The sequence below is a fragment of the Motacilla alba genome, chromosome 5, assembly GCF_015832195.1.
Source record: "Motacilla alba alba isolate MOTALB_02 chromosome 5, Motacilla_alba_V1.0_pri, whole genome shotgun sequence".
NCBI classification, from domain to species: Eukaryota; Metazoa; Chordata; class Aves; order Passeriformes; family Motacillidae; genus Motacilla; species Motacilla alba.
Window position 1 is genome coordinate 14,130,867 of NC_052020.1, and position 12,549 is coordinate 14,143,415.

The 12,549-nt window shown below is 40.0% G+C and overlaps 1 protein-coding gene across 8 annotated transcripts; it reads right to left on the minus strand.

Moving 5' to 3' along the window:
• Window positions 1-27: 27 nt before the first annotated feature.
• Window positions 28-12,314, minus strand: UEVLD (UEV and lactate/malate dehyrogenase domains). 8 transcript variants are annotated; one of them, XM_038139203.1, is made up of 12 exons: window positions 12,248-12,314; window positions 10,542-10,626; window positions 9,871-9,933; window positions 8,990-9,153; window positions 8,011-8,146; window positions 7,453-7,574; window positions 6,722-6,827; window positions 4,880-5,050; window positions 3,939-4,112; window positions 3,576-3,660; window positions 2,841-2,964; window positions 28-1,498 (listed from the first exon to the last, which is right to left on the minus strand). In XM_038139203.1, exons 1-12 carry the CDS (start codon window positions 12,287-12,289, stop codon window positions 1,334-1,336), a joined length of 1,437 nt encoding a protein of 478 aa, XP_037995131.1. In that variant the 5' UTR covers window positions 12,290-12,314; the 3' UTR covers window positions 28-1,333. The 8 variants fall into 8 exon arrangements, with proteins under 8 accessions (XP_037995131.1, XP_037995130.1, XP_037995133.1 ...); XM_038139202.1 differs by having other exon boundaries at window positions 8,990-9,156; XM_038139205.1 differs by lacking the exon at window positions 12,248-12,314 and adding an exon at window positions 11,742-11,886.
• Window positions 12,315-12,549: the final 235 nt, after the last annotated feature.

Consider the following 12,549-nt stretch of genomic DNA (forward strand, 5'->3'; position numbering starts at 1 on the left):
GGGTATTCAAGAAAATAAAGGTCTGAATTACTGAAGGTTTTTTCTTTCTGTGTTTAATCCAGTTCTTAGATCAGTATACACTCAGAACTCCCTGCATGTCTGGCTCTTTGTGAGATGGAGCTGGAAGGCACAAAGGATCAGATCTATTGCTCTGCTACAGAGCCTACTTTTGCTCAGAACAAATTTCCAACAATATCTGGAAAATTCCCAACCAGCCACCCCTCAAAGTGTAAACGCAGAATGACATTCCGAAGCTGTACACAGCAGGAGTGGAGCCCAAGTCCCCTGTGCCTGCCATGTGATGCTGAGGTATAATCAGGAGGAATACAGTCTTTTACCAGTAGCAAATCAAGAAGTTAGAACCCAAAAAAACCCCTTGGTCTCAAAACCCTCTGGTTTTTACCTACAAACTCACATCCTGCTTTTTCATCACATCCTTGGCCTCCAGGGAGGAGGGTTACAGGTTCTGTTGCCTTCTCCTGAGGCTGATGTAAAGCTCCCAGCCAGCTTTGGATCAAGGTCTGAATGTGCAGATACTCCTGTGCTGTTTAACTGCTGGATTTTATCTGTTATTTTTATTTGAAGCCCAGCTCCTGCTCCTCCCATTCAGGAAGAGCCCCCGTGCTCCAGTGCTGCCTGTGTGTAGTGAGAACTGCAGGTGCTTTAGTGCTCTGAATATCCTCACAAAATAAAAGCAAGCAAGTCATGATTGGAGTATTTCGGACATGATAAAGTGTGAACAGAAATCCACAGCCAAGAGTTCAGGTTTGAAGGATACTGTGAACACCACGTTCCCCTTAGTAAATAGCAAAATACCAGGAGTTCATTGACATAAGAACATCTACCCATGGAAGATGGAGCTATGGAATTGCATCCCCAGTGCCTGTGGAGCTGGAGTGTGACTGTACCCTCAACAAGCCTCAGATACAGCATTTAAAGGCCATGAGGAAGTGTTCAAGTGGGCTCTGCATGCTGGAGCTGGGTAAGCCCCTCTCTTTTGCCTCGTAAAGAGGTGCAAAAAGCTAAGAGGAACCCAAGAATCAGGCTATAACTGGCAGCCAAAACCCACAGGCAAGTGCCACCTGAATTTAGGTTAAATATTCTTGCGTGTTACCTGCCTCATTTTGGCCACCAAAAGTGCACTTTACAAAGAAAAAATTGCCATACAGTGCAGTATTAAATTATTTTAAACCTGAACTGATAAAGCACTTTTGGAAAGTAAAGTGACAAAGCTTCCTGTTTTCTACAGAAATCCATACGTATGAAGCAACCTCTTCTGCCTTGCAGATCTCCAACTTCAGTGAGCAGGCACAGAGGCTTCCCTTGTGCTTCCTTACAGTTTCAGCTGCTGCTGAATGTCATTAATTGAGCCCGCACTGCTTTGCAGTCTCTCTTGCACCAGTGGGTCTTCCTCCAGTCTGACCATTTCAATCACTCCAGTGGTTCCAAGAATACATGGGAGGCTTAAGAACACTTCACTGTTTATATTGCAGCACCCCTGAAACAGCACACAAAGAACACTGTCACACACACAGTTACTTATTTCTGCTGCAACTATACACAAGCGTACAATTACACAAAATGACTCGATTATTTTAATTAAGCAAGGATATTTCAACATATGGCATGTTTGGATAGGTCAAATTCTATTAATTTTAGATACTGTACAGTGGGTCACTGTATAGAAACTGTAAAATATTACCATGCAGATAAAAATTTGTGAACCACGCCACTATTGGGGAATTTTTCCAAGACAGATAGATAGATCTCTGTAATGCAGACAAAGATAATATGACTAAAACACCATTTCTTAGCTAGAACAAACAGGGACACTTCATAGTACAGCATCAGTTCTTCTAGGACTGAACAAAATGTATTAAATAATGCAGCCTAAGAACGGTGGAAAATTTATCAAATATTGATCCCAAACAGATTCTGCAAAACAATTTATCAAACTTATATCCCTATAATTCAAGTTTACACTGTAGACTGTGTTTGTTTTTGTAATCTGGGACATTTTATGTAAATATATAAATATATGTTAAAAAATCCCATTCTGTAAATACTTTAAGAGACTTGTGACTCCTCTGTATCTATGTTTAGTTCAGGAATGATTAAAAACTTCACTTGAAACATAATGATTTAATTAGGTATGTGCTTGTTCTCAATAAAATAAGCAGCCAGCTCAACTTCCCTGCCCAGGAACATGCAAATTGTCCTTCTGAAGGCTCTAAATTGAAGTGACAAATAAATGTTTCTACATGGGTTTTCTCATCATATGAAATGACCTAATGCTTTAGAGTGAAGCCTCTTAGGAGAAACTTCAAACAAAATTCAGTCTACAATTTTAATTCAATATTGCTTCATAATCTTCTCCTCTTAAGGAAAGTACTGAGAAGTAAAAAAGCAGCTGTTTCGAGCTAAATCAAATAAAATATTGACAGAAAATGCATTTTATACTTTTAGAAAAGATACAAAATTCTTTTGGCCCCTAAAAAAACCCCCTACATTTAATATTGAGCATTCTGGAACTAAAACTCACATTTAATTTGCCAAATCCAGCTATTTCAGGGGTGCTGGGCAGCAACTTTAAATTTATTTTGTCTTTGGACTTGTATTTTTAGGAGAATAATCCACTTTTATTATTAGTTTCAGGTTAAAACAGTTAAGTGATTTTTGATCATTTTTGGACTAGATTTGAGAGCTGTTGTTGGAAGAAAGTAATGGCAGTAGCACTACCTCACAACACTGAGATGTCTGTGCTGCTGAAATGAATGATCATATCTGGTATAAATAATATCATTACAGTGCCAACCAAAAGGTATTAATAACACATTTACCTTTGCCAGAGTGGATACAGAATGAACCTTTCTTTTATCTTTCAGAATGCTGTCAGCCAAATCAGCAACTGAGAGCCCAACAGACCAAGATCTCTGACCTTTTCCCTTTAGGACTTCCATAGCTCTACACATAAACCAGGAAAAGGAGAAAAATGTGATGTTGAGATTGTAATTATTTTCATTTTGGTTTTTATGTAAAACCCAAAATACAGGTTTGAGTGTACCAGATAAAAATATCATGTTCTGTTTTGGAAGACAACACAATGGAATATAGAATTGCTGAAAAGAATTTCTTTACAATATTTTTTCTCTACACTCAACAATTCTCTTTTCTGTCAAGAGGTGTAACTGATAATTAAATCAGTTAAATTAATCCAAACTGGTGCTTGACTTTGAAGCAGATGCTTCCAACACAAGCTCCGAGGAAAGTGGGCCAGAAGGCTCATCTAGTACTTGTTTTAAATACACATCAAACAGCTCTGATATTCTGTTGTATACTGTGGTGTCTCCTTACATTGCCACAGGCACAATGTTAGTAAGAATTCCAGAAAAACAGTGGGCATATGCAGATCCATAAAAGTGAATGACAACCTGACCTACAATTTCCTATAAACTCAATGTATGAAAATTTTGGAGCAAGCTTCCCCCCCTTCATAAAGAGCTGAAGAACATGTAAACACCAAGTGCCTAAACATGAAGGGAAAAAAAAAAAAAAGGGGGTTATAATGGTGCTACCTGTTAGCCACCTTTTCCCTTGAGTTACGAGCAGCCATTGCTTCTGCTTGATTTGCAGCTGCATTACAGCTGGTCCATGATGATACTAAATAGAAACAACCAAAAAAACAGAAAGCATACGAGGTTGTGGTCTCTTTTAGGTTTTTTTTTCCTGTGACAAATACTTTTGCTACTATCCCAGGTCTACAGACTTTGGTACCCCAAAACTTTATTAGTTACAGCCATTATAATGAGAATTTGCCACTCTTCTTATTACTTTTCTCATTATCTTCATTACTTTTCCCAATTATTCTTTCATTATTCTGTTACTTAGGCACTGCCAGGACATTACATGCTCATGGTCATAAAAAAGCATCACTTTACCTTTGTCTTCCCCTTGTTCACCAATAACCCAGGCATCTTTTGCCAGCACCTCTGCTTTCAAAAGGTTGGTCAGAATGTACCGAAATCTCTCTGAATCGAGGTTGGCACCAACTCCAATTACTCTGTTTTTGGGAAATGAGCTCAGCTTCCATGACACGAATGACATTACTTCAACTAAATGTCAAAGAAAAAAATCATGTTGTCAATGAAGGACCACTCAAAATTCAACTCAGCTGCAACTTTTGGATCATCATTATGAAAAACTCTGGACTTCTTTACTTTAGAAAAGGCATAAGCATGTGAGAACATACTGGTAGTTTATTTCACCCACAAAGTCGAGTGAGGAAGAAGTGAAAAAATAAGAACAATAATGGTAAGAGAGTAAGAAGAGCTGTCTTCAATGCATTACAGGATAGAGGCTCACACTTCTTTCCCTTTCCTAAGCAGTGATTTTGTTTTGTCTTAGTTCACAGTACCACTGACCTGGACATTTAAACCTTCCACCAAAATCTAGCTGCAATATTTACTATTAATGCTATACTTTGTATCTGAGTAGCCTGTAAGTGTGATCATATGGCACATAACCCACATGGATCTATCCTTCCTGCAAGGAGAAATGTGCACATAAAACTCACAACTGACAAGACAACAGCCAATGGATGCTAATGATGTAGACACAGTCAGGTTGAAACTATGCACAGAAACATACAGAAATACATACCTGTTACACAAAACAAAGTACATTATTTTCCTTTATCTTGGTAACAGTAAAGAAAAAACCCTCAAAGACAGTGTCCTGCTCAAAGCTGAAAAGGAAAACATCTTTCAGAGTAGCAAGAATTTTTGACTAACCAGGTGTATTCAGCAGTAAACATATTTTTAAAACAGGCCAGAGAAAAAGCCAGGTGAGGGGCAGAACCTCATGCAAAGTACCAGCATACCTGGATGAGAAGCAACAAGGAGAACAGCATTCTGACTGTAGTGGGATACTGCTGGAACAATTCCTCTGAACAAATCCACATTGCTTTGGATGACATCGAGGTAAGTCTGAGCATTACCCAGAGAATTTACTGTAAGCACCACAACTTTGGAATCAGCTGAAGCAGAAAAATCTGAAAATATAAAGAAAACAAATTTTGACATTTATGTCGTTCTACTGACTTTTGGATGCAAAACCAAGAGCTGTTCTAAAGGCTGAACTACAGCATCCAGCTTAATAAGGGATTCTTTGCCTCCTGTCCCTCTCATATCCCCCAGTGTAAAATTTAGGGCACTTCCATAGCACCTATAAAACACAGCTCTCCCACAGAGCTACTTTCCTGTTTTATAGGTGTCAAACACAAAAGGCAGACTACAATTTGTCCAAGGATACAGTGCAGAGACCAGAAAACATCTAGACAGCTTTGACAGATAAACTTTTCCAAACTTTCTTGGCAAGAAAGAAAAAAAAATCCATGAAAAGGCTCCTTAACTTTTATTCTAACTGTTAAAGAAGGGAAAAGACTTTTACTCCTTTATCTGAGGCTTCTTCTGTAATTTTTGATCTTATACCTTAATCAAGGGCATGTAGACACATGAAAAGCACTCCAAAAGTCTATTTATTAACTCAAATAAAAGATAAATTATACTTATTATCCCAAAGAAACACACAACCACACTTGCTGTAGGATTCTATAAGTTACAGCTGCCTTGAGCAGGTATCTCTGAATATCTGAGTGACACACAGGTGATCAGCCTGGACACAGAAACAGGGTGATTTGTTTGTTGCACCACTTTTGTAACCAGCTGAAACCAAAGCAGTGGTCTAATGCACTGACAAATTCAAACCATACCAAGCAGGATATAATTAATATCAGCTTGTCCCAAAACTAGATAAAACATACTAAAAGAGCAGGTGACAGTATAGAATTTTGTAGTATTGTAACACTACCAAGCTTCTTATACCACAGCTAAATGCAAACATACAGCAGGCAACCACAGAGGCACAAACAGATTTGTGGTACAGCTCCACAACCAGGGTTCAGGTAAAAAGGTGTGCTAGCAGTAAAACCTGCAAGATAAGATCAAAGAATGTACAGCAGGCAATGCCAGGTGCAGAATAAGCCACAAAGATGCCTGGTGGAACCAGAACTAGTCCCTGTCCCCAAAATAAGATAAATTAAAAAAGAAGCACCGGAAAACCCCTCATTTCATCTTGCAAATGGTGCAAGGACCATGGAAACATGACACATAAGCAAGGAAGAATGTTACTCAATTCAGCTCCAGCTTTCCCTGTGGAAAAACTTCTGAGCTGCATGGCCTCAACCTCTGCAACCATCAAAGGCTATAACTTTTCACTAATTAGAGAGACATGGCAGTGACTCTGTTGATTTGTATGCTCACAGCTGACTGAGGTTATTAAGAACTCATTGTTTGAGTATGCAGTGATAGAGATCAAGGACACACTATCAGCCAGGTGTATGTTTAATGAACATCAAGCTAGGAAAGCAGCACTTTGAAACACACCTTTTGAACACTGCTTTCACACCCTTCACTTATTCCCATGCAAATATTTTTCGTCCTTCCCTCCCTCCCTCTGCCCATGACACAGAAATTCTAGCTTGGCTTCTCTGTATTTCTCCATGAGTCCAATTTCAGCATTAGGCTCTTACCTGCAAGTACAGACTTTTAAAAAAAGACAGCCTATGTGCCACTGAACTCTCCAGGTGTCCTGCTCTTGTTAAAATGAGCACAAGCACACACAGTACAGCACCCACTCCTGCTCCAGAAACAACTTCTCATACCTTTGCTGATCTCCACATTTGGCACAGCAAAAATCTCCAAATCCATGGTCCCACCTTTTGCTGCGCCTTCAGAAAGATCCAAAAGAACCACCTTGTCTGCAACATCCTGTACGAATAAAAATAATACAGATCAGAATACAGATGAACCAAAACAAAACTTGTTTGTGTGGGAGTGAGGAATAAAAACCAAAATTCCTCCCATTTCATTGTTGTACTGTGTACAAATCAAACAAAATTACTGATCAAAATTACTGCCAAATCACAAGGAAAAGGACTTAGTGTTCTGAGTTTTTTGCTTGTTTCGTAATGTGTTTTTTCCAGTTAGACTTCCTAAACTATCTCTGGGAAGTCAAAAATTACTGTTACTAAAAAATACTGTTAAAATATACTGTTATTGTTGTACCTAACACACAGCTGTGATGAAGTACAGCCCATCTTTAGACTATCCTTTTCCAGGGAACTAGGAGATCCCCGTTGTAAAAGGCTACTGCTGAGACAAGAATCCTTCAGGGATTTTCAAAGTAAGTGAATTCAATACACAACTCTTTGAATTAAAAAAGCTGACTGAGAAACCAGGGCAGAAAACGAACACCTCTGTGCATCCCTAAATTAACTGAAGAGGCAAATGACCTATGCAGTGACAGTCATTAAAACTGATGAGGAACTCCTTAGAACTAGATTGTAATCCTCTCTCTTAATCAGGTCTCTTGCTATTTTTAATAATTATGTACCTTTGCTGCAACTGCTAGTACACATGCAATGCCAAGATCTCCAGCTCCAACAACAGTAATTTTGTTCAAACATCCTTCATTTCTGCTTCCAGTTTTACTCCTTGATTTCATGTCAGTCTCTCCTGCAATTAAAAGAAAACCACAAATTTGGGTGCTGGTCCATACTGTCTCAATACAAGTATTGCTGCTTCATAAAGGATCATGGTTGTGCCACAGTTAAATCAAGTTTCATGGACTTTTTCAAAATAGCAGTCAAGACTGACCACAGAAAATCCATCACACCTTGCAAGGTGTAAAACAAATATTCCTCTCTAGACAGGAATGTTTTTTTCACTAAGTAGAAATACACAAGCACGACACTAGCAAGAAGCTGAACACTAATACCACAAAACCAGCAATACCATAACCCTTTGCTGCTGTTACAGGTGTGCATACAGACCATGGTCATAAAATTTGTAAAATATAAACCATGTAAGTTTCTTTGTGACATCAGGTAATGACACTAAGTGAATATATTTTATAATAACATTAGAAACGAGTCCATGAAAATATCCCCACCTTCAGTAATCTTTGCAATATAGGAGAGAAGTTCTGATTGCCTTGCTGCATCAGAAGATGACAGTGAGTACAAAGGGAGCTCTTCCTCAAACTTTGCAATCATTTCCTTGATTAATCCAATGAGAGTTGATTTAGGCTGAAATACAGCAGACAAACAGAAGATAAAACAGCTGAACAGCTATTTCATGTAGTGGTATCAGCTATGAACTGCCAGAGCCATACAAAATTTAATCAAATTATAAATAGTGACACTCTTAACATTTACACAAACACCTAAGGGAGAGAAAAGCATCACTTTGAGAAGATACTTTTCTCACAGGAGTATGAGGAATTTAACAAAATGAATTCTAAAATTGAAATTACCAGTGCTAGTAGTTTTTGAAGGTATCCATTAAATATATGGAAACCTTTGATATGGCCACATCCAGTATCCTAAAAGGGACAAATCCTAGCTAAAGAGTAGTTCAGTTTTCTTAGATGAGCTCAACTGTCCAGAGTTCTGGCATTTCAGTCCTCCTCCAGGCAAAACATACTGTGAAGTCAGCAGAAGTTCCCTTAGGAATTTCTGTATCAATAATGTAAAATACAGCCCATTCATTTACAAAAGCTGGCATGCATTAAATAATTTTTACTGGCCTGGCAGTCATATTTAAGTGAGTAACTTAATACAGTGCATAAAATCATTTAGCAACAGCACTGACTTTTGAATCTCTGTGCTGTTTCAGAGTTCTGCCAAAAGAGACATCCCCAAAAGGCAGAAACTTACACTGAACTTTCCTGAGGGATACTCAACTGTTCTCACCATTCACAGCAACAAAGTATCATGAGGCTTACATTGGTTTGTAAAGACTCAGTCCCTTTTTTTCATTAGAATTACTTCCAACTGCTTTTACCAGCCTCAGACTGCCTGAAAGCTCCTCATGATACCCTGCAGTATTCCCAAATGCGTCCCTCCCCTGTCAGCCACCCCACCTCTTACATGGCTCCAGTTCTGCAGGTAGGGCAAATAAATCCTGCCCCGGGCATCCACGTGTTTCCCCACTGCAATTCCCATGTTTGCAGTTGGCTTCAGGAAGCAAATGGGGGGAGCAAAGGGATGAGAATCCAGGATCCACAGACGAACAGGTATGTTATAGGAATTTCCTGCTAAAAAAAAAGCCATTACTCACTTCTGCACTGCGAAGAGGCACTGAAGAGCAGTCGTGTGTGATGTAATTCACACTTCGTAGTAACAAAGGAAAAAAAGCCTGACAGAGCACTTCCAGATTCACGCTGGAAAATATTTATATTACTTAGGCTAATTAATAAAACCAGATCAACTTGAAATGCTACTTATTGTGCCTTTCTTAATATAAAGCTCTGTTGCTGTTTTGCTTCCCATGGTCCTCTCTCAGCCAACATGTCCCCTTTTGCCAGCAATCAAAGGTTTCATACATATATTTCATACTTATTTTATGACTTAACACCTAGTGCAAAAAAGCATCTATAAAGAGCTTTGCATCAGACTTCAAATGCTTTAAGTTGAAAAAAAAAATTGCCTACAAGTTCTTTTTGGACACTGTCTATACAAGTGTAGGTCTCAGAGAGTTCACACAAGCTCCATTAGCATCCAAGAGCTTGCCAACACGATCTCAAATAACACTATTTTTTAAATAGCTGATTTATTTATTTAATTAATAGCACCTTATTTCAGCATCTGTGCCCTTGTTTGTGCAGTAGAATAGACTTCTGCCAATTCAAACAAAATATTTTCTAGTCCCCTTTGAAGACACTGCACAGTGAACTGTTAAGAGGCAGCACCCAACACATTCTACGTTTAGATTCATAACTGGCAAGAAAACTACATTTGATTTATCTTACCATATTTCACTGGAACAGTGCCACTAAAGTTCAGAAGGTCCTTCTGGGAACCATCCTTGAAGGCTGAAATTACAAATACAATTAAAAAGAAATAACTCCTTACAAACCTGGCACAGCAATCCCATCCACAACTACCAATATACAACAGTGATTTCTCTTTAGAAATCAAATACACTGCTCCTGAAAGAACTAAGGCTAGAATATTACTAAGGCCCCCCAACCTTTAAAAATATTTCTTTAATGAAATTTTAACAAAAATTGCATGGGTACAGCTAAGCCCATCATTAGTCTGAAAACCCTTTGTCCTGGATAATTCTGATGTTGTGGGAATTTCCAGTCAGGCTGATGGATTCTGGAAGCCTAACTCTATAAGCTAAAGCCATCAAAATACTTTTAATCCAATATTGAAATACAGAAAAAAAATGGTGTTACATATAAAGAATTTAAAGTATTAATCTTCTATAACTACTAACAAGTTGAAGTAAGATGAAGTAAATGAGTTGCCGGAAAGAGCATTCGGGAACAGTAATGTGGCATGAGAAATTTTACTTCAAGTCAACATAAAGACAGAAACACAACAGAAATACAGTCACATTCTATTACACACAGTCTGCATTTATGGCAAGTAAGAATCCCCACAAATAGTTCAGAGTAAGTGTATCACTTCTTACTGTATGTGTTCATGGAGAATGTGAAGTTGGGGTAGGTATTGCTGACATCCTTCAGCTCTTCTATGGTCAGGTCTCTGAACTTGTACTGTGAAGGGGGAGAAAAAAATAAGGAAAAAAGTTTCACTTCAAAGGCTTCTGTGTGAGAGTTGGAAAAAGATACTATAGAATGCAGAAACACAAGAAGGGAAAGGTAATAATTACTTTTAGTGTGACAGATAGTTTTGATGTGAAATAAATTATCAAAAATAATTGATTACAAAAGCTTTGAAGCTATCGCAGGTCTGCTGTTGAAATTCTGAACATCACTCCTTATATATCATTTCTTCCCCTTTACAGCTCTGTGAGCAGAAGTTTGATAAAATTTGGTCTCCTCTGCACACATTAAAAAGAACATAAAAATATGAACCTCTTAGGAAAAAGAGGTTATTTTCTTACTGACACAGTTAAACTCAGGTCCACCTACACACATTTTAGAAGAGTTTACTAAAATGTCACTTTCCACAAATGTGTCAAATGTGTAAGTAATTAGCCTCTAGGAATTTTTTTTTCATTTTTAAGCTGTCCTTGAGAGCTGAGAAAATTAATTACTGCTGCTTGAGAGTGTCCCCAGCCAGTCCAATACCCGAACTTCCAAGAGATTTGCATCCTCCCACATCCCAAAGTTACAAAGAGTATTTTCCATTTCCTAGATTAGAGCCTCTACTTCTCATTTAGGAAACCTGGCGCTGTTTTTTTGGAACCCTTGCCTAAGCAAACAAAACTGCTGCCTGACAGTGGCAAAAGAGCTGCTCACTGCCCTGGAATAATTGTCACAAAACAGTAGCTAAAATCGAATTTCTCTTCGGTCTGCTGCCCCAGCAGCAATGTGACAGCTGTGGGCACGGCACAGTTATTTTCTACTGTCTACAGGAAAACAGAGCTACTGTCAAAAACCACCTTCCAGTCAGCTTCTCCCCTTCACTGGATTCTGCAAAGTCATGCAGACAAAAATAAAATAATCCAACATTCCCTAATTATGAATGTCTACACAACTTACACTTGGGGCATTTTTTGGAGGCGTTGATAAATCTGGCGGTGAAACCAAAGTCATCTTTCCCCAGCTGGCCTCCTTCTACTCATAATACAAAACGAGGCATCCCTATCAAGCAGTTTGTCCTCTTCTAAAGATCACAGGATTTACGGGGTGACTCACATACAGACCTTCCTCATTTCGCACCCAAAATTATTTGGCATGCCCGAAGCCTAAATACGGCCCCTCTCGGTTTCCCACGCGGGAATTAAAACGCTCAGAGCGATGCTGCAGCACCGCGTCTGTGCTCCTGAGGCGTGGAGGCGCTAACGCGGGGAACGCCAGAAAAGAAAAAAAAAGAAAAAAAAAAAAAAAGGAAGAAAAAAAAAAAGTTTTGGATTTCCGAGGAGTGAAGAGTAAGGTTTCAGTCGTGAAGCACGGCGTGAACCAGGGTGGGGTAAAATGATGCGTGGCGCAACTTAAAGCTCGGCTGTATAAGGACAGCGCAGACGCCGGGGTGCGAAGGTGCGAAGGGACGGGACGGGAGGGGACGGGACGGGAGTAGCTCGGCGGCCACCCCCAGGCCGCCGCCGCCATCCCGGCCCCGCGCTGGCCGTGCCGCCGGCTCCCTCCGCCCTTCCCCTCCCTCAGCGCCGCCCGCGCGCCCCCTCCCCTCCCCTGCCGCGAGCGCGCGCACCTTGCCCAGCTGCCGGCGCAGCGCCTCCTCCGCCAGCGCCATGGCGGCGCGCGCCGCTTCCCGGCGGGCCCCGCGCGGGGCAGCGCCGCCCTCAGGGAGGCGGGCTGGGCTCGGGCCGGGAGAAGGAGGTTTGTCTCGGGGGTTTTCAGCGCCCTGATAAGGCATCTGGCTCATAAACGCCTGCCGACCGTCTGGGCTAGGTGCTGTTTCCACCCGCCATGGTGTTGCAAAATGTGGAATGTGTCGGGATTACTTTAAGCCAGGATCTTGTTTGATGTAAGATCATGGTATACTTTCAAGCC